Below are 22,528 nucleotides of genomic sequence, written 5' to 3'. Positions count from 1 at the left end.
TCATTCAGCTGCCCTTGCCCCTTTAACGAGTGGAATTGCTTTGACTAGCATATAAAATAAGGAATCATATTTAAACAATCTCCTTATTATTCACTTTTAACGTTTAGGATATTTTTTACCTTGAAAAATCACACTTGGTACTATTCAGTTACACCTTTGTTTTGTCATTTGCATAAGACGGTCTCATTTTTCAAACAATACATGTTTACACCTATCTAATGCAAGTGTTAATTTATGCTGAAAATTAATAAAATAGGATCGTCTGCATGTTTTCACTTGGCCACGAAGGAGATTTGTATTTTGCAGTAGAGGCTGATTAGCATAATAAAGCCTACATTGAACATGTAAATGAGGAGGATAGGAGAACTGTTTTTCACACCATATTTGCTTGTAACAATTGACAAATATTCAAACTCCACACACACACACACACACACACCTGTTTTTCCACCTTTAAATGTTAATACTAAAATGGTAAAATACCAAAAACGTTTTTTGTAAATTTGCACCAATAAAATGACATGTTAATCCTAATGCTAAGTGTTAATTTGCACCATCTACTGATAAGCTTATGGTTATCAAATCCAAGAACATGGTTTGTTATGGAGAAGATGGGGATGATTTTGTTAATCTATTATTTAGTTTACTAAAGAAATGCAAGATAGCTCTTCCTCTTCGAAAGACTGCATTGATAAGTGATATTGTCGAATAGAATAGGAGTGGAAAAGAATGACATACTAGTGTAGTTGAGTCCAATACTAAATGTATAGACTTTAACAAACAACCATATAAAAGATGACATTTAATTTGATGTGCGGTTTCGATTTCGATGCGGTTTTCAAAAACCAAAATCGAAACCAAACAGTTTCCTACTTTGCGGTTTGGTTTCAAAACTGCAACCATTTCAAAACTACAAAACCAAATCATTCAGTATAGTTCGATTTGATTCGTGTTTCGGTTTTCGATTTCAAGTGTCCACCCTTAAGATCTATTCCCCTTAACTAGGTTCAGGATACCGTACAAACCACGTACGTGAGCGCTGACGCACCAACGCATGAAACATTTCAGGATTGACTGTGATTAAATTAAAGCCTGAAAAATGGCCTCCGAAAGTCATGGTCAGCTAACTTGATGTGACTCTGACAATACTTTTGATGCTTTAACCTCTACTTTTTGGAAAGTTGGACCCTCCCCAATAATCTGCTACTATATCGATATTTTTTTTGTTTTTTCTTGGAGTTGGACCGATAACTACTTTATTTTATGAGGAAATCGACGTACAATTATCTAATAGAAAATTTTAAATTAAATCTGGAAAATTCTCAAACCAATGAAAGTAGATGAAAAATCTAAAATCAACTGGATCATTCTATGAGCTATGTGTATATTCACGACCACGTGATTCATGTCCCCATGTTGATAAAAACAAAACATAAAAAATCTTGCCACGTAATTGGAAAGATCCTTGGAAATTTCACTCCTTTTTCTGGGGTTGTTTCTTTTTCGGTGGTTGAGGGAAAACGATTTAGATATTGGGAGGTTATGTACACAAAGCTTTTTAAATACAAGTGATATTTTATTGTAAATTAACATTGTAAAAGTAAAAATTTAAATTCATACTGTAACGTGATACATTCTTTTTAAAAAAAAATTTTGTCAAAAACAAAGCAAGCAATTTCATTGAAAGGGAAAGGCCCAGTACAAGTACATCAAATTAGCCGAATAAGGCGGGGATATCAAAAGCCCAATCAACAAAAAATGCAGAAAATAAAAAAAACCTAATCCTCATCCCGCATAGCTCGACATCACCGCTGCCATCACCTCGCCAGCAACCACATAAGTAGTCGCCCGAAGAAAATTAAATTCGTCTTGAATTTGACGAAGGTGTTGTAGCGCAAAACAAATCAACATGCAATAAGGAAAAAGCCCCAACCAAAACCGCTAAACTGGAAAAGAGCCAATAGATTTGAACACTCTTTAATTAGTGTAGTTATGGGCTTATTTGAAATTGTTGTTAAAATAATTGAAAACGTTTTTAAAAAATATGTTTTTGGGTTCTAAAAAGTACGTAGCTGGTGTTTCTTTCAACATATTTAACCATTTTAAGAACACTTCTAAACGCGTTACATTTGTCGAAAATAAATAGTCAAGGAATGGGGAGGGGGATATTTTGATTAAGAAAATGTTTTATTTGCAATTTTTTTGTTATCAACTTGTAAATTACATATTTTGGTACTAACGTACATGAATGCCGGCCTTGAATTTACCATGAATTTGTAGGGTTGTTTGTGATTTTCTTTGGCGCATAATGAACGCGTACTCGTATTGACTTAAGACTTGATGAAAGATTTATACAATTGTTTATCTTTTTTTCATTTATTCTTAAATTTTGGTAACAGTTTAGGAGCTTCACATAGTATTTAAACTATTACTGTAATAATATCAATACTCACGTCTAATTTGTACTCTCGCCAAATTATAACGTACGATCAAAGTAAATTTTTTTATGGTTTTTTTTATTAACATCCCACATGTTGTTAAATACACTCTACATAAAAACTTTAATACTAAACAACTTATAATTCTAATATGAAATGATTGTTCAAGCCCTTATAGCACTCTTACTCTCTATTGTAGAACAAAACCCTAAAAACACAAATACGTTGATGAAAATTACTTTTGATGAACGGAACATAAAATCAAGTTTTGCTCCTCGTTCATTCGTTGGTTTTCACATTTAAGAAATATTTAAACAATGGAATATAAAATTGACATTTTGCAAAGCCCTGCTCTAATTGAAATCCAAGAAATAGGAAGAAAAGTGGAGAATGTTGTAAAATTTTAGGATGTAACTAAATGTAATATTCTTGTCGTTGTTTGATGATGAGGAAATTCAATATTTCTTGGCTGGTGGGAATTGGAGCAGTGCCATTAGACATATAACCTTTCAAAGGAATTTGGAATTGGGTTATAATCTTTCATAAAATAATGTATGGCGGTTGGCAGTTTTTAAACAAACAAATGTGTTCCTTTTTAGAATCTGAAAACACAAACGGGAAAAGCCATTTACACAAATAGATATGACCTTATAAGAACAGTTCCTATCATTTGTCCATCAGGGTTTTTAGAATCTAACATGATTGTTTAAGAAAATTTGAAAGAGTACTTGGATATCTTTAAAATGTGGATTATTCTTATGTTTGAAAAACATGAAGAGTTTGATGTGTGGTTAGTTGATGATTGTGGGGTGTATAAGATGTGAGGTGTGAAGAGCATCGGAAAATAAGTGGAGTGTATTAAGATAAATTTTAATCTAAAAAGTAAACATGAGATGTATTAAATATGTAGGATGTAGTCAATAAAATGTGGAATGTTAGTAAAACAACCCTTTCTTATTGATGTCTCTCTCATCACGTCATATTTCATATTAATTGCACCTACACCAAGATATTCGGCTGAAAAATATTTAGAACGTGGATCATGCAAAGATTCTATATATGTGGTTAAGGCATGTAGAATTTGTAGCCCTAAACTTTGGATTGGCCTGCCACATCAATAGAGCATATGATTGCTTAGATATTTTTTTTTTCTTTAAAAGTGGTAATTTTATCACGTTAGTCCATATTTTCAGGGATTAAAAAGGCTCACATAAGTATTTTAATATCTCCCTAACCATTCAACAGTGCAAGGAATTGAACCTCGAACATGATGTATGGAATACAAGCCTTAAATTCATCTTCAACAACTGAATCGCCTCGTGATGGTTTGTTTGCTTAGTTCTTCAGTGACATTATCAATGTTAGGATTCTCTGATATTGTATCACACTGATCAACAATACTACACTCCAGCGTGCGATAAAATCTAAAAATGAAGATGAAGGGTATAGTTAGGGTGTTGCGGCTGAAGTTGTCGATTCAGGACCGTCTAATGAAGATGAAAATCGTTAAGAACTGCTTCGCCAGGAGTGAGATGGTGGAGGTCCTCATTAGGGATTTGGGAATTTATCCAAATTAGGGATTTGGGTCAACTGGGTTTTGTTAGGTTGGGTGTGCAGGAAGGGTGAGTACGGGTTGCAGAGGAGAGAATGGAGGGTGGTGGTGCAGGTGCAGAAGAGAGAAGGGAGGGAAGGATTGGGGTTGCATAAGAGGGAAGGGAGCGAGAGGGTGCATGGAAGAAGATGGGTACGGACGTTTTATTTTTTATTTTTTTATTTTATTTATTTTTATTTTTGTATTTTTTTAATTTTTTTTATAATTTTTTAATATTGAAGTGGGTCCATATTGACACCTGACGCCCAATAATTGTCCAAGTGGGCGCCACGTTATCAATTAACAAAAGTTCTAACATAAAACTTAACAGATGTATGAGAATGTCTCAAAATTAACACTTTAGGTATGACTCTGAGACGAAAAAAACTTTATGTACTAAATGTTGAAAACCACGAAACTTAAGGATAGTAAATAGAGATTAACCCAAAATATTAATAAACAATATTTAATTATTTATAATATTACATTTGTCAAATATTTTTCACACGTTTACTTAATAATATTCTTATTGTTGCAGTCCTATTAGATTAAGAATGTGAATGTGTAAATTTTAGTGGAGAATGTTGTAAAATTTTAGGATGTAATTAAATGTAATATTCTTGTCGTTGTTTGATGATGAGGAAATTTAATGTTTCTTGGCTGGTAGGAACTGGAGCAGTGCCATTAGACATATAACCTTTCAAAGGAATTTGGAATTGGGTTATAATCTATCATAAAATAATGTATGGCGGTTGGCAGTTTTTAAACAAACAAATGTGTTCCTTTTTTAAATCTGATAACACAAACGAGAAAATCCATTTACACAAATACACATGACCTTATAAGAACAGTTCCTACTATTTGTCCATCAGGTTTTTTAGAATCTAACATGATTGTTTAAGAAAATTTGAAAGAGTACTTGGATATCTTTAAAATGTGGATTATTCTTTTGTTTGAAAAAGATGAAGAGTTTGATGTGTGGTTAGTTGATGATTGTGGGGTGTATGAGATGTGAGGTGTGAAGGTAGTATTGGAAAATAAGTGGGGTGTGTTAAGATAAATTTTAATCTAAAAAATAAATATAAGATATATTAAGTCTGTAGGGCGTAGTCAATAAAATGTAAAGGGTTAGTAAAACGGCCCTTTCTTATTGCTGTCTCTCTCGTCACATCATATTTCATATTAATTGCACCTACACGAAGATCGGCTGAAAAATATTTAGAACGTGGACCATGCAAAGAGTATACATGTGGTTAAGGTATGTAGAATTTGTAGCCATAAACTTTGGATTGGCTTGCCACATCAATAGAGCACATGCTTGTTTATATATATTTTTTTTCTTTAAAAGAGGTGATTTTATCACGTTAGTCCATATTTTTAGGGATTAAAAAGATTCACATAGGTATTTTAACTTCTTCTTAACCATTCAACGGTGCGAGGAATCGAACCTCGAACATGATATGTGGAATACAAGTCTTGAATTCATCTTCAACCATTGAATCGCCTCGTGATGGTTTGCTTGTTTAGTTCTTCAGTGACATTATTAATGTTACGATTCTCTGATATTGTATCACACTGATCAACAATACTACACTCTAGCGTGACGATAAAATCTAAAAATGTGATAAAATATTAATAAACGATATTTAATTATTTATAATATTACATTTGTCAAATAGTTTTCACACGTTTACTTAATAATATTCTTATTATTTTTGTATTCTTGATTGTCGCATATTTGATATTCAACTTGGTATTAGAACAGGTTTGATCATTTGAAATTTAATCTGCCCTTATTTCATATCAGTTTGTTTCTCTGCCTTGTTCGTTGTTTAAATTGTCGTCAGTTTAATTTGAAAAAGAAAAAATATGTCATCGCGCTAAGCCACCAGAGCCGCGCCGCATTGGAGCCAAGCCGGAACCTAAAGCCTGTAATCGAAGCCGCCGCACACACGAGATCCTACCCAAAAACCCCTCAACTTGCACTTGCTGCATCCGCTTCAGTTTGAACCACCGCTACACAAGAATCTCATCGCCATCGCACGATGTTGTCATCTTGCTGCCTGCAACCAAAAGTCACGCCAATCGAACTGTTTGCAACTGCTGTTGGTAATTCTTGTCCTTGCTGTTTTTGTCATTGATCTGACGATTGTAATAGAGTTCCAATGCAGTCTTGAGGATTGTTGCACCTAGTGACGAATCCAGGATTTCAAGATTGGGGGATTCGAAGATAAAAGTTTTTTTTTTATTTTTATTTTTTATTTTTAAAATTAGACTAGTTTGGTTCCATATCACTATTTTTTATTGAATTTGGTTCATTGAATAATCAAAATTAATCAACCACATCAAGTGGCCCAGTGGTAAGGATGCGGATTTTGGCTCTCAAAATACAAAAAACAGGGAGGTCTCAAGTTCGAGGCTCCCAGCTGGTGAGTCTGCTTAACTATGGCCAGGAGAAAGCTGAAATGTCTTTGTGAGTCTTCCAGGCCCCTAGAAGGGGTGGATAACTGTGGCTTGTCACTAGTTGTCCCGCTTTTAAAAAAAAATAATGAATCTACAAAGATGAAATTTGTTAATGTAAATGGTGCTAGCGGATGGGGTAACTTGATAAAGGAAGAGAAAAAGTTGGTTGTTTTGAGGCCCACATGGGAATGGGATGTTTGGCCATTTTTGCTTTAAAGTAGGAGGCCCACTAGTTGTTAGCCTGTTTAGGATTGTTCTGTAACCACTCAAGTGCTTAAATATGTGACCACTCGAGTGATAGTACTTTGTTTTTGTTCATTCATTGCTATAATTGAGATGTGGAAATCTTATCTGTTCAGTGACGAGTCACGGGTTCTTCCATACTTTCAATACTAGCCAATCAGAATCAAAATCAGTTTGCTAGCCAGAATCAGCCTGCCAGCAAGAATTAGTTTGCCAATCAAGTCAAGTTAAGTTTGCTAGTTCGCCAGTCAAGTCAATAATGAATCTACAAAGATGAAATTTGTTAATGTAAATGGTGCTAGCGGATGGGGTAACTTGATAAAGGAAGAGAAAAAGTTGGTGGTTTTGAGGCCCACATGGGAATGGGATGTTTGGCCATTTTTGCTTTAAAGTAGGAGGCCCACTAGTTGTCGGCCTGTTTAGGATTGTTCTGTAACCACTCAAGTGCTTAAATATGTGACCACTCGAGTGATAGTACTTTGTTTTTGTTCATTCATTGCTACAATTGAGATATGGAAATCTTATCTGTTCAGTGACGAGTCACAAATTCTTCCATACTCTCAATACTAGCCAATCAGAATCAGAATCAGTTTGCTAGCCAGAATCAGCCTGCCAGCAAGAATTAGTTTGCCAATCAAGTCAAGTTAAGTTTGCTAGTTCGTCAGTCAAGTCAAGTTCGCCTGCCTGCCTGTCTACCTATCGAAGCCAGTCCGCATCTACTTGTTTGCAAACCCATGTTGTATATTGCTATGAGTTTGACAGGGGATGTTGGAAAATATTAGTATTTACTTTAATGTTCGATTTTTGGGCTTAGCCCGTTAATATTAGGATTTTGGTTTCTTACCTATTAGGGTTAGGTGTTTATTATAAATAGCATGTTTGCTATTCAATTGAGAGTAAGTTAGTCACGATATAGTCTCTCGAAATTTTGTAGTCATTTTGACATTCTTGTTTATTGAATAATATTCTTATTATTTTGTAATCTTAATTGTCTCGCACTCTGATATTCAACTCTTCCCTTACCTCTTTTTGATAGAGGAACTATTTATCTTCTCTTAGATAGCGGTTCGTATCTATATGTTAAATCAATCGGCCCGCGGATCTATAATTCTAAACGATGATATGAGGCGTAGCAATAGGCACAGTGAACATTAGCTTGGCTCCAGAAATTACATGGGTCATTGTCAAGGCAATTCATACATCTAGTGGGTTGCCACATCAAATGGTTTATTAGAGGAATGCTAAGGGTGCCACTTCAAATGGTAGAGCAATGTGGTTCAAAAAAAGTAGCCTCCCTAATATTTTTCATTTTATTTATACGGTACAAAATTGTGGTCTCACTACTCTCTAGCATTACTCTATTTTTTTTTTTTTTTTTTTGGAAACTTAGCATTACTCTATTTTAAATGGCATGCTTGAGTATGTAAGTCTTATTAGAGCTGCACACTTGTTTTGCATGTGCTTAAAGTCTTGGGATAAGAGAGTTAGGGTTAGCTATACTTGTAAGCTATTAAGGAATGTACGTAGGCATATAATGTAGCTAGAGGAGTCCTAATGTGAATAGTTTGTCTACTGTGATATGGATACTGTAGTTTTACAGTAGTAAGGATCAGTTTGATAAGGATTACATAATGGGAAGTATCCTGCTGAACACCACCATCTCCAGTATAAAGCAGGGTCCCTGCTCTCATATTCTTTGCGCAGTACAGGAAGTCTCAAGCCCTATCGATTGAGTAGTGCATACAGTGAGCGTTGTATCGTGATTTGGTTTCAGCATCACAAACTCTAACATTTGGTATTAGAGCTTTCACATAACTTTTAACCTAATGTCGAAAGCATCAAGAACAATTTCCTTTGTATGCAGATTACGGACTGACTTCAGATCATCAGGGAAATCATGTATGGACATGTATTAACTTTTCTTGTTCATGCATGTATTTTTTTACAACGATCTGAACATCAGTACTTGCACTAAAATTTAAAACATGAATACTAATCATCTGAAGAAGGTTTGTTATTCATGTTTCGAATTTTAAGTGGCATAATAACTCAACCATGTTTTCTAACCACAAAGGTGTGCTACATGGTTATAGAAAATTCAAACATGGTTATGACGGTATTAAAATCAAGAGAAATTATTCACTCTTCTTCGACCTAAAGATGGTGAATCTATAACATATGGTTTTGGGGACTAAAGATTAATTCTTTACATATTATGTGTTCAGTTGTGAACCCTAGCTCCATGAATCTCAACACGGCCAACCTCTCACTGGATCAACTACAAGAAATGAAGCAGGATCTGAAAATAGTGTTGTGCGTCATGGATATAGACTTGGCGCAGAGAGTTGATGAACCACCAGTGCCTGCCTGCTGACGGAAGTACCACGTACAAGTCAGAGATCGAAGTATGAGAAATGGCAAAAGTTAAAAAGGATCTCTCTGATGACCATCAAGAGGACCATGACTGATGTTGTGCGTCGAGGTTTTCCTGATGCAATGAAGTCAATCAAGGAAGATTACAAGGAGTCGGAGAAGACTGAAACTAGTACCTTGATGAACTCCTTGACAACCATGAGATATGATGGTGTTCAGAGTGTCCGTGTCCGTGGATATGCTCTCAAAATGATTGATATTACTGGAAAGCTTAAAGCATTAGAGGTGCCCTCTTGTCCGATAGCTACACTCAACTCGAAGTTATTTTCTTATAATGCACTGCGTGAAAAATGAGATGTCAATGAATTGATTGCTACCTGTGTGAGTGAGGAAGTGGGGATGAAAAAGAGAAAGTTGAGTCTGTTAACTTTATTCAGAGTTGCATTAACAATTCCAAACCCTCGAACGCAGATGTCGCCAAAAAGGATTCTGCCAATAATTACTTCTCCTTCTCAACAGACTTTCAAACCTAATAAACCATCAGTTTTTAATTTTTTTTTTTTTAAAGAAAGCTGCCAAAACATTATATGCCGTTTTGGTATTCTCCATGCCATACTTACAGATAACAGGCTACAATTCACTAGTTCCGAAGTTGCAGACTGGTAACTTACCTCCACTCCCTGTTACCCGCAAGGCCATGGACAGGCAGAAGCTTCAAAAAATTGATCTCCCAATATAGTATTGATGAGCATCCACACCCATGAAGAATTAACCTTCCAATTTTGAACGTCAACAACCATATCAATAGAAGGAGCAAGCTAAATCCCAAAAATAAGCACATAAAGTGCAATTGTCATGTGAAATAGCAGTCCAAAAGCATATTATTACAGCCACCAAACATAATTCACACGCAGGGATGGGAATAATTTTTTGTGACCACTATAACGTCATGTTAGCAATACACTGCAATTGAAATACACTTATAACATTGTATTTATTATATAGGTTCTGACACGTCCCGACCTCGATATCCTTAGATACCAGGATAGGCACGTATTGGCTGACATCTGAGGGTGACGAAGCCATTTTAACATGCATGCAAGTGGTATCAGTAAACAAAAGTAAATAAAATATGTAAATAAAAAGAAATACACAAATGTGGAAACATGTTCAGAGTATACAACTAATCAAGAATAATGTGGAAGAATTATTATAAGAAGGTACGAACCAAGGAATAGGTACTACACTGAGAAGACTCGAAGATAACTATGTGGAAGTACCCTGACGCTGGGATCGTACACCTCGATTCTAAATCCTAAAGGAGGCGCAAAAACGAAAGGTGAGTGGACCATAGTTTATAATAATAATAATAATAATAATAAGAAAACCATTTTCTTTCTTAACATACTAACCTCCTGTTTTGAAAACTCATATAATACCACATAGTAGGTTTTTCTGAAAACTCTAACATGCCAAAAAGAATTCTTCGTAGCAATAAAACCATCTCTTCAAAGTCTTATCGAAACGCCCAAAGGCAACTATAAAGAATCTCATAAAACAACTCAGCGATATACTCAACTAGGGATATCATAATCGCCCAAAAACATATCCATCACCTGAAGGTGAAGCTGTACGACACTGGGTTACGCCAGTGAAGAAATATCGTAGGTCCCATCACTCAAAGGTGAAGCTGTCCGACTCTGGGTTATGCTAAAGAAGAAATATATCTACATAACACATCGTACTAGCTATGGCTAATGAAGCTGTTCGACACTGGTTTCGCCAGTGAAGCTGGGAGTATGTCATAAATATCCTCAGCTGTGTCATATGGCCATAGACGTATACATACTCAGGTTGTGTGTATGTGATGTATGATTACCCACTAGATAAGCATAGAGAACGTATCTCAAAAACTCATATCAAATCACTGGAGCTCAAAAGCTCAAAGCCTCATCCCATAAATCCATAATAAATCATATTCACAAATTCGTAGTATTTCATAAACGAAAATCCAATAACTCTAGACGTTTCGTAAAACGTAAATTCGATAAATCATAAATAATGCATAAAACATGAAATCATGCTTTTTGTGAATGCAAGCCTAGCATTTAATAAAAGTCATGCAATTTAAGAATGGGTCTGCTCACAGATACTTGCAAGGTCGCAACCGTCCAAGTTAGGAAAACTGGAGTCTCTGATAGTAATCGTACCTAAGCATAAGTGAGGGACCAATTAGTGAAACCCTTCTATAACGATCGATTTTGCGATAATAGAGCACGAATTTAGAATCATGGCAGTCGAATTACCCTAAGAGGGGTCTAGGTAAATTTCATAAAAAGTCAACAATTGACCCTAAAAAGTCAACCGAGACGCCGAGCCAATCAACTCAAAATACTCCAGAGAATATTTCGAAGAATATTCCATCGGGTCTGGATCGAGTCGGGTCACTAGGTTTCTGGTCAGATTGCATCTGGGTTAGGCCAGGTTGGATTGCATCTGGTTTGGGCCGAGTTTGCTGTGTTGGACTGGGTGCTGGGTTGGGCCGGGTTAGACCAAATGTTGGGTTCGGTTCTGTTTTGGGTTGTGGGTCGAGTTAACCCAATTGGGCTCGCAGGTCGCCGGACCCAACGAATGAGAAGGCCGGATTGTGGTCGAAATTTCCCGAGCTTCGATTAGCTTCAAAACCTAACCATTTTCTATGAGTCAAAAAGGAAAAAATGATATTAAGAATGCCAGGAACAAGAATATACCATTATGGTCCCCCGATGTGGCCGGAGTTGGTCGAAAATAGCTTCCAAACATCTCGGGCTTCGCCGGAATTAATAACTTCCCCAAGTTATCTCTGTACCATTTCACTGTCAAAACACACAGGGAACTTATAACTCGCACCAAAAAGTCATTAAAAGAGGGGTTTTGAGCATTCTCAATCCTTACCCAAGTTGGAGTAACATTGTGAATTCGTCAAACATCCCGTTCGATGCTGGAGCTATTCAATACGAGGATTTTCCACAGTTTTGTCCTTAGTTATGGGTCCAGGGATAGAGATAGGACAAGGTGGAAGGTTGGGTTGTGGGGGCAGTGCTCGTCGAAGTAGACGATGAGTCGTGGTGGTCCTCGACGTCGATGTTGTATGAGGAGGAGAGAGTTAGAGAGAGAGACGCGGGAAAAGACTGAGAGAAAAAAAAAAGTGTGAGGGGAAGATGCGGGAGAGACAGTGTGAAGAGATACCTGAGATAATTGAGGGAGGCACGAAGAGAGAGTTCGAGAGTCTTCGAGAGGGAGGGAGTGAGCCGAGAGAGATGAGCTCCAGAGAGAGCTCGGGAGAGATTCCATAGAGCTTAGGAAGGGGACACGTGGAGCAGTGAGCGTGGAGACTTTGGATGAGGTGTGGGCCCAACGGACCATAAATATTAATATTATATTTAAAATATCTAATTAAATATTTAAAATAATAAATAATAAAAATAATTTAAAATAGTAATTTAAAAAAAAAACATCTTTTGGATTCGTAAACCCGTTAAATTTGGGGACGGGTCGTTACAGGTTCAATTCTCGTTAAAGACGAATTTGAACTACATTATTGCTGGTCCATTGTGAGGCTAAGCCCACCCTCTCCTGTAGATAATACTGTTTGTTAAAAAAAAAAACATTGTATTTATTATTTATTATCTACCCTAAGTCTATAACATACACAATTAATATATTGAATAATAACATCAGGTGACAAATTATGCACAAAAAAACCTCTCATTTGGATGCGATATATTACACGCATTTAAAACAATCTGGACCGCTAGACTAATCTGACAAATTTAATAAGGCCACGCGAGAATATTGTATTAGACTACTTTGCATCTTATCGTTGCAACTCTGTCTTCCATGGCAGGCTCCCCTTCCTAGCCACCTACCTGTTGTTTTCTAAACCAAATACAATGAGAAAACAAAATTATTAACTTTCTTAGCCATACGATTCATACCCTCTAATCCAAATTTCCCATCAATCAAACTTACAATTATTTTCCTCTGGAGCCATTTGCATAATCAATTTTCTTGTTCTCGATTTTATAATGTTTTAATTGTGGGTTTGGGTTAATTTTTACTTTGCTTTCTGCAATCTGATCGTGGGTTTGATATGTTTGATATCAAACAAAGTCTCGAAAGAAGAGGAATTATAAAGGTATCTGGTAGGGCGAAGAGATGGTACATGTAGAGACTCGGGATTTGAAATTGACGGAGAAGAAACTCGAAAAAATCACTAACCAAGATATAAAAGCAGAGTAATAAAAAGTTCAGATAATTTATTAAAGCCAGCAGAGATGGGAGATGGAATAGCAGCAGGATACATAGGTAAACAGGGATGCATGCATGCATGCATTGACCGAGACGACAGATCATGGTTTATTCATGCATATATACTATAGCGTGGGTTTTAATAGTTAACTCCCAGGATTCTGTCGTTAAGAATCATTACGGAAATCAGTCACAAGAAGATTGCTCAATGCTGATGGCCCCAATGGTGACCGGCCCATTCCGGTACCTTGGCACCAAAGTGACCACCACACTAGCGGCCTTATCGGCTCCCACGTCCTTCAACAACCTCGTGATTCCCAAATACAGGTTGGTCTTAAAAGTCATGCCGTGCTTGTGCGGGACATGCACAAAGCTCCCCGCAAACTCACTCTGGCTGGGCTGACTTGGCGTGTCGGCATCATCGTTCACGTATACATCGAACTTCAAACCCTGGTCGCTCGGAAATTTAATGTCTCGCAAGATCAATATCTCCTCTCGTTCCGCCTTCTCCACGCCCTGCTTTGGTCTCGGCACCGCAATGCTGATCTTGGAGTCCAAAGAGAATCCACCTTTAGCTGCAGAGGACTGATCTTGGAGTCCTAAACCATCAGGTTTCGCCTTATTCGCTGGTTTACGTGCAGTTGGCTTGGTCTGGAGCCACGGAATGTCAACATCTTCGTAAGCATAGCCGAGTATTCCAATGTCGATCGAGTCCTGGACGTTAACACTCACCAGTTCCTTCTTCTCGTTATAGAAATAAAACTCGGCGTTAAGCCAGTCATCTTGTTCCAAATTCTTGCCTCCTATTTTCTCGAGCCACAGGTGCCACATGCGGTCCACGTTGGAGTGGTGTGCAAAAAAGATTGGATCTCGAGCGGAAGAGTAGAACTTTCCCATGTCCTCCGCACGCCACTTGGGATCACCGGTCCAGTTGTGGACCGTATTGTGGGGTATAAGCTCAATGTTTCCTCCACCGGGGTTTGGACAGTCGCCAGCCCTATAAGGTTGCCCAAAGAATAGGCACCGGTCCTTGGTATTCATCTGCCGGTTCATGGTTTTGAGGTTATTATCTATTAGCGTTTGTGGGTCTTGGGAGACGTCTGTACCACTGTAGTTGAGGTCCAGCAAGAAATCCTTCTGCCGGTGCTTGGTGTTGCGGTAATGGTCGTACAGAGGGGAGGCGCCGTTGTCGAGCTCAAACAATTCAGGCAAGTACATGCCATCAGGACTGTCCCAATTCCAAAATGGCAGAGCGAAAGTCGGGTCGTCAATAAGGCTACCGAGGATTCTCTCGTAGAAGAAGAGGAACCAGCGGTGGAAGGGAAAGAAGAGCCACGAATTATGAACTTGTATCTCCAGACATTTGTACCCAGCTAAGTTTTGATTAAACGCACCATCGCAATAGCTGCAATGAACATTAGCTTGGTTCCAGAAATTACGCGGGTCGTCAACGTCAAGGCCCTTCATGAGCTCAGTGGCTCTTCTGTACTTCTTTATGTAGTCAGGATCCTTGACAGCATTCTGAGCTGCTAGCCGAGTGCGGACTGAGCTTTTTGGGGGCGCTACTGGCTTGAAGCGAGTGGGAGTTTTGACTTCACTTGTTGGCGGACAACAATCAAGTCCTGTTACTTCGTCCGTAGTCTTGCCGCACGTGCTAAAGTCCGGAGGGGGAATTGGTGCACCAGAGGCCAATAGATTGGTGTCAAGACCAAGACCAAGACCTGCTCCTCCAAGACCAATTAACACATTTCTCCTGTCCATTTTATTTCTCCTGTCCTCGTCGGCCTCCGGCTTGATACTGCAGCTAGGGTTAATATTGTAAGCACCATTTGCTCCTTTGTGGCCTACAGAGCAGCTCCGCCTTCCCTTCCGATTTACACAGCTACTTTGGAAGGACAGCTTCTTTGGGAACAAATTATTAGGTCGACGGTCAATAACTGTGGTAGTGGGTGAAAGAAGCAGATGAGTGTTCATGGCTTGCATAAATGGTATGGTAGGTTGCTTGCAACAATGAACATGCATGCCCTCTTTATATAGAGGTACCAATTAGCACGAGAGATTTTTCAGTGTGACCGTCACATGATGCGGTACATCACGTGTTTCCATATAAATGGTGAGATATGTGCGTTAAAAAGTTAATAACTTAAAAAATAAAATTTTTCACCACTTGCATAAAAACACGTAGTGTAACACCCGTGCTTCCGTCACAACTAAAATTTATCATTTAGTACCGACAAGCCTCAAACAAACAACAATATTTTCTGGCAAAAGGACCACAGGCTTCTGTTTTATTTAATTGTAGTCACTTGAAATAAGAAAGAAAAGAAATATCATACATTTAAATTGAAAAATAAAAGAAATTAAAAAACATCTGTTCCAAGAGATGGAAGTTTGCGACAGAAAAAGGTATGAAATGGTAATTTCCACGTCATGTTTGACAACGAATGTATTCTTAATAATAATACCATATAATTTTTACTATATTACTCTCAAATATTGTGAAATTTTAATTTTCATGTTTAAAATTTGAACTTCGTAACACTTACATATTAAAATAATAAAAAAAATTATTTAAAAAAATAAAAAAAAACAAACATCACAACATCAGTCGTGCCCTTCCCCCCTTCTCTCTCTCCTTCTTCTTTCTTCTTCTTCTTCTTCTTCCTCCTTCGGGTTGGGTTGGGGTTGGTTTTTTTTTTTTTTTTTTTCCTTCTTCCTCCTCTTCTTCCTGGATTGCAGGAAGATGGTGAAGAGAGAGAGAGAGGAGGGAGGGACGAAAAGAAGAGGTTCATTTTTTATTTTTTTATGTATTTTTTTATTATTTTAATATTTAAATAATATTAAATGATTTTTTTGTTTTTAATAATATTTTATTAGTTTTTTAATAAAAAATGGGTTCCGGATCAAGCCACGTCAGCATTTAACTAAAAAATAAATGGCCAAATTAACGGAATGTATAACATTGACACAATTTCTAAAGATGAGGTATGGCATTGTCAATTTTAAAAAATAAGGTACGAAAGTGTCGTGACACCAATAATTGAGGTAGTTTTTTGTACTTTACCCTAGTTAAATTTTTACCCCGCCATTCTAATAATGTAAATGTAATCTTGTTGCAGAATATGCATACACTCTCAGAGTGAATGAGAAGAGCGATATATACAGTTTCGGCGTGGTTATTCTAGAGCTGGTGACCGGGAGACTCCCAGTCGACCCAGAGTTCGGAGAAAAGGACTTGTGAAATGGGTCTGCACCACATTGGACCAGAAAGGAGTAGACAGTGTAGTTGACCCAAAACTTGAATCTTGTTACAAGGAAGAAGTGGGCAAGGCCCTCAACATTGGCCTCCTCTGCACCAGCCCTCTCCCGATTAATCGTCCATCTATGAGACGAGTAGTGAAATTGTTGCAAGAAGTTGGCACAGAGAAACATCCCCAGACTGCTAAAAAGGAGGGGAAATTGTCACCCTATTATTACGAAGATGCCTCGGATCATGGAAGCGTAGCTTGAGACGTATGAAGTTCGTATAGTTTTCTTGCAAACAAAACGAGTGTGGGGGAAGTTTTTTATGTAAGCTTTATATTTCCAGTTTTTGAAGCTTTCTAAAATCCAACTTCCCAAATATCTCACCCTCCTCTAGGGTTTTGGTCCCAGAGATCAGGGGAGGGGAAGAAGTTGAAGAGGAAGTATATTAGAGAAGAGTAAAAGTTACGAGGGGGTTAAATTATTCCGTACTGTAAAAGTAAGCTTACGCAGTAACTTGCCCTCCTTCCTCGGTGAAAGTGATGTAAACACTGTTTAGTGATTGTGATTCTTCGTGTGAAATCAGTCAGGTGATCTATATGAAACGGGAATTGCTAAGACAATATTCTGCAATTATACCTGTTCCAGGTTTTAATGTTGTTGTGAGCTTTATACAGAGGTTTTTACCCCCTTAGAAGAACCCTATTGAGAGAACTTCACTCTGCACTTGGAACGTCACAGGAGCGGTATTTATGCATTGTAAAGTACAGCGCATAACAAACGTAATGACAATGCGTGATTAGCTTGAATGTTGGTACAGTGCGGGATTTAGTTATGCATGATAGTGCGTGATTAACTTAAAATATCGAAACAATACTTGATTAGATAAACACGTTTAAAATAAGAGTGACAATCCCATGTGCAAGTAAGCTCATCTTCCATAAATAAGACAGGTAAGGATTGGACCTCACTGGGGTCCATTGCCAACTGAGTGAAAAGTGACCCTTGTTTGAGCTGCCTCCTATGGAAAATGACCAGCAAGGACAACATCACAGAGAGAGAGAGAGAGAGAGAGAGAGAGAGAGAGGGTGGTTGCCTGTTTGGTGGGATTGATTGTCCAGCAGAGGAAATTTAGTTAGAACTTTGGAAAAATTGCTGAATCGAAACAAGCTCTGGGTGAGAGGGGAATCGTATGCAAATGGAAGCCGAAGAGGAAAGGTGGTCAGGGCCTGTACGCTGCTGCAACAGTGAGCTATAAAAGGCTAAATTAATGACCCACCCAAATGCGTGAACAAATTTGGTACCAGTTAATTCCGAGTTGTTCCATCCCGTGAGCAAAATCCAAATCCATTTTCCACCATGGTCCATACAGGCTACAGCCTCTCCAATGGATTCAATGCCGTGACTGCAGATTTAGGTCGGTGCATTTACTTTTTTGGTTATAATTAGGTACTTCACGCTGCAGCTGGTTTTCCGGTTTATAATCAGAACTGTTTATATTATAAATTAATATGTAAAAATTATTTTTATAAAAATTTAATTAAAACAAAAGTCGTTAAATCAATCAATTGTAATAATAGATAGACGATTTATAATGTATTTATCAAATTCGTCTATTTGTTTTTGTATAGTTTGATGGACTGGGATCCTCGAAATGTTCTAATTCTAAGCTTTAAATACACTATGACAACAAATTTTTTTTTTTCGAATTGATCTTAACCGTTCATTGTGTTTTGAATGCTTCGGATTAGAGGAAGAACAAGAAGGAGAAGGAGGAGGAGGAGGAGGAAGAAGAAGAAGAGGAAAAAAAGGAGGAAGGAAAAAAAAAAAAAATTCCCCCCCCCTGTCAGCGCAGAAGAAGAAGAAGAAGGGAGAAGGAAAAGGAGGAAGAAGAAGGAGAAGGAGAAGGAGAAGGAGGAAGAAGAAGAAGAAGAGGAAAAAAAGGAGGAAGGAAAATTTTTTTTAACCATCAACTCCCCTGCAGAAGAAGAAGAAGGAGGAGAAGGAAGAAGAGGAAAAAAAGAAGGAAGAAGAAAAAATAAAAATATTTTGAAAACCCATCAAATCTCAAATCCACCACTTTCATCCATTCTTCACATCCTCTTCCGCACCCATCCTCCACCTTCCCTGCTCACCCATCTTCCCACCGACGGGATCTGGATTTTTTTTTTTTTTTTTTTTCTGGGTTGCAGGAGGGAGAAGAGTGTGAGTGTGGGGAAATTGAGTGTGGGTGTAGGGGGAAGACAAATTGGATTTTTTTTTTTTTTTTTTTTGTTGGGATTTGCAGGTGGGGGAAGAAGATGAAGATGGGGAGAGGAGAGAGGAGGGAGGAGGGAGGAGGGGAGGGACGAAATGAGGGTTTTTTTTTTTTGCTTTTTATTATTATTTTAATATTTAAAAAAAATTAAATAATTGTTTTTTAGTTTTTAATAATTTTTTAATAGAAAGTAGATCCCGAATCAAGTCACGTTAGCACTTAACAAAAAAACTAACAGAAAATTTGACGAAGATATGACATTGTCACAAATTCGTAAGATACGGTATGACATTGTCAATTTTAAAAGATGAGTCGTGACCCCAATAGTTAAGGTAGTTTTTTGTACTTTACCCTACATATTTCTATCGTCTTCTTCCTTTCAATTTTATGAATTCAAAACACAAAACACATTTGCATTTGGATTTTGTTTTTTCAGGACTAGTGAGTGAGCCCAGACAGCTCAAGACAAAAGATGCAAGAATACAGAAATGTATAAGTCAAGTTTTACAGAGATGCTATGGTAGCCAATCCCAGATGGGTCTGTTTTTTTCTTTTTCTTGAAAAAAAAAAAAAAAAAAAAAAAAAAAACAATATCATCTCCACTAAAGTGGAGAGGGTAACTTTAGCCTCCCAATAAGTTCACAATAATATGGTTTAAATTCGTCTTTGGCTAGAATCGAACTTATAACCTCACATTTACAAGTAAAGAAGAATAACATTAGACCATAATACTAAGATGGATCCTAAATTTTTCATATGGGCTGGTCTTCAATCCACTTGTAGGTACGGCTATTTTATGTGTAGCAAAGCTTGTGAATTGTGTGAGATTAGGATAAAACCGAGTGTGATTTTCGATCTTCACGACCTGAAGTTGTTAATCTTCTTAACCTCGTTTTGTTAATTTTTAGCTTGAATACGATTGACCATAGTATTGAATAAATGTCAACTACCTCAGTCAAGCATAGGACTTTAGTGGGTGTCTCACCACTCGCCATAGTTGCCATTCCAGCTCCTAGAAGATTCAAGTCAACAACCTGCACGGCCATTTTCTACAACGAAAGACATAAGTCAACAGTGCATTCGAAAAACATATACAACGAACCAATGATGTGTATTCCTTACCTGCATGGCTATATGCTGTTGTGCCTGTACCAAGATGTTTTCTTGCTCTGTTTTAGACTGCCCGTTGCTGTAAAATCGTTGCAAAATGGTTCCAAATTATCTAACTTGGCTTGAATAATAAAAAAATCAGGCTTGCCCTTCAGTTTGAAAGAATAACAACCTGGCAGTAGCACGCCGGACAGTTAAAGTTTTATCACCCATTTTTAAGCCGTTGAGAGCACCGCAGGCAATGTCTGTCACAGTTGGATCCTCAAGTTCTAGAACATCAGTCGACCAGATTTTTAGGAGTGACCTCCAAGAATCATAAAACAGTATATAGGTATAAAAGAGAAAGGAGACGGCCTAAAATCAATCACTGAGAAGAAACAAACAATTGAAAAAGTAACAATCAAAATCAAAGCCAGGCTTTTGAGTATGTACCTGATAAACACAGAATCCATATCCTTTAGAGTTTCCTGTATCTTTATCCTTCACGAGGTCAAAACCATGGAGAGGCCTGCAGTGATCAATACGAAGTTAGAATATACAACTATGGTTTTATCACAAATGAGGAATGTCAAGATAGCTGGAAATTTAAGCCCATGCCCAAAGGATTGAAGCAATTCTCTAATCTGAGCTTCAGTGAAGTAGTAAGGTAACCCACCCACAAAGATACGGTCAGGTCCCTCAGCTCCACCAAAAGCACTGCCAAACAAGTGCAAAATTAGTACAACAGAAGACTTTTACAACTCAAATCCAAAAACTTCAAAAGTAATTATAGAGAGTACGAAACTAAAGTAGTCTTCAAATTGAAAAACCGAAATTGACCTACCCTTGTGTGAAACCAACGGCAGCCAAGTTAAGGTGAGGACTTGGTTGGCTGGGACCAAGTGTTGCAGCTAAAGTAGGATTGTAGTCTGTTGGCCTTCTTACCCTCACAGCAACCCCCTGATAATCAAAAGGAGCATGTCAACAAAGAAATATTTCCTCCATACCCACAGAGCACACAGAAGAATGGTTGATAGGGTTCCTTACCCAAGAGAGTTAACCAACTTAATGAGTTTGATAATACTGAAATTAGAAAAGCTTTGATCCCATAGACATGATAACATTTCAGTTCTACACTAGTTATGCTTCTTATTTTGCCCTCACATTCTTCTTTTACGGTACTTTACCATTGACACCTTCCCCTATGATGATTATAAACAGATCAAACAAAAAACAAAACTGTAATGATAACTTTTAATTGACATGCCTCAAATACAATCCCGTCTAATGCCATTGCATTACTTGCTTCTTCAACTGTTCTCATCTCCACAAATGCAAACTTCTTCTCATGATTAATATAGACATTTACAACCGCATCACCTGCAAGTTCAGATACTAGAAAACACATTGCTCTCAGATAAAACCCATGAGATCCTGAATCATGTAATACATTAAGGCACATGTTGAACCTAGTTAAAAGTGAGACTATGATTACACATACTTGAACCAACAGAATTTCTTCCAATGGCAGCCATGACTTGGCTAAAGAATGTGGCAATTGTCTGACAAAAAGATAACATTCCATCAAAGTCTTTTAAAGAATACAAGAAAGAGGCAAACAAGAATTTCAAAAATTGAAAAACAGGTTAATCAAAATTTTGGCTTATTTGTAACCCATTGCAGATGGCCCTGTAACAAACTACAGAAAGCTACCTTATAAGCTTCCTTATATACAAAGTAAATCCCTAGATTCTAGAGTGATGACACAAATGGCATCAAACTTTAGCCTATATTTGTTAGACAAATAAGGAATATGGTTGGAATCCTTGTGTAATTGTATATAATATTATTATTGGAAGAATAAGCCGTCCTACAGCCGTTAAGCCGTCCTAGCTTGTCTCCTAGCCGTCCTAGCTTGTCACTAACCGTCATAGCTTGTCACTAGCCGTCCTAGCTTGTCACTAGCCGTTCTAGCTTGTCACTAGCCGTCCTAGCTTGTCACTAGCCGTCCTAGCTTGTCTCCTAGCCGTCCTAGCTTGTCTACTAGCCGTCCTACCTTGTCCTACCTACACATTTGTATCATGTATACATATCCTTGTAATCTTGTAGAGAAAGATAATGAAAACATAAGCATTTTCTTCCATTTACATTCTCTTCCATAAGCATTCTCTTCCATTTGCATTCTCTTCCATTTTTCCACATTCATGTATCAATAACAAATATAATTTTTAGCCTACATACCTTTTTCTACATGGTATACAGAGCAGGTTTATAACCCTAGCCCTAATTTTTTTTTTCAGCAGCTTTCTCTGCCGTTCCCATGGCTGTTCGTGGCCCGTCCCGTCCCTCCTCTGCTCGTCCTCCCCTCCACTGCACCTACTGCAATTTTGATTATCATACCCGAGACACCTGCCATAAACTTCATGGCTATCCCGTTGGCCATCCCCTCCATGGCCAACCGTGGCGACCACCGCGCCGTGCCACTGCTTCCAGTTCTTCCCGCAGCCATGCACCTTCCAGTCCTCCCCAGCAGCCACAGTT

General features: G+C 37.7%; 1 protein-coding gene and 2 long non-coding RNA genes across 14 annotated transcripts in view; 1 reads left to right on the top strand and 2 right to left on the bottom strand.

Annotated features, from left to right (window-relative positions):
• Positions 1-8,294: 8,294 nt before the first annotated feature.
• On the bottom strand, positions 8,295-12,422 carry LOC125480338. Of its 12 annotated transcripts, XR_007260721.1 has the most exons (7): positions 12,043-12,422; positions 11,859-11,963; positions 11,256-11,318; positions 10,337-10,423; positions 9,780-9,881; positions 9,537-9,637; positions 8,295-9,447 (listed from the first exon to the last, which is right to left on the bottom strand). It is a non-coding gene; the product is annotated as an uncharacterized LOC125480338 (long non-coding RNA). The 12 variants fall into 12 exon arrangements; XR_007260715.1 differs by lacking the exon at positions 10,337-10,423 and having other exon boundaries at positions 12,043-12,421; XR_007260724.1 differs by lacking the exon at positions 10,337-10,423 and having other exon boundaries at positions 9,537-9,597; positions 12,043-12,421.
• Positions 12,423-13,386: 964 nt separating this feature from the next.
• LOC125480337 (polyphenol oxidase, chloroplastic-like) overlaps positions 13,387-22,528 on the bottom strand; it is a 34,478-nt gene continuing 25,336 nt past the window's right edge. Inside the window, exons 9-17 of the mRNA XM_048591029.1 lie at positions 21,489-21,549; positions 21,255-21,367; positions 20,832-20,947; positions 20,606-20,704; positions 20,441-20,516; positions 20,181-20,269; positions 20,021-20,087; positions 19,884-19,947; positions 13,387-15,335 (exon numbers count right to left, since the gene is read on the bottom strand). Coding sequence (XP_048446986.1) covers positions 13,585-15,335; positions 19,884-19,947; positions 20,021-20,087; positions 20,181-20,269; positions 20,441-20,516; positions 20,606-20,704; positions 20,832-20,947; positions 21,255-21,367; positions 21,489-21,549 — 2,436 coding nt within the window. The 3' untranslated portion in view covers positions 13,387-13,584. The remainder of the gene's footprint in view (positions 15,336-19,883; positions 19,948-20,020; positions 20,088-20,180; positions 20,270-20,440; positions 20,517-20,605; positions 20,705-20,831; positions 20,948-21,254; positions 21,368-21,488; positions 21,550-22,528) is intronic.
• On the top strand, positions 16,371-19,574 carry LOC125480339. Its single transcript, XR_007260725.1, has 2 exons — positions 16,371-18,058; positions 19,335-19,574. It is a non-coding gene; the product is annotated as an uncharacterized LOC125480339 (long non-coding RNA).

The sequence above is a fragment of a genome, unplaced genomic scaffold (genome assembly GCF_019419815.1).
Source record: "Pyrus x bretschneideri cultivar Hongxiangsu unplaced genomic scaffold, Pyrus_bretschneideri_v1 Contig33, whole genome shotgun sequence".
Lineage (NCBI taxonomy): Eukaryota > Viridiplantae > Streptophyta > Magnoliopsida > Rosales > Rosaceae > Pyrus > Pyrus x bretschneideri.
This window is presented reverse-complemented; position numbering and strand designations above follow the sequence as displayed.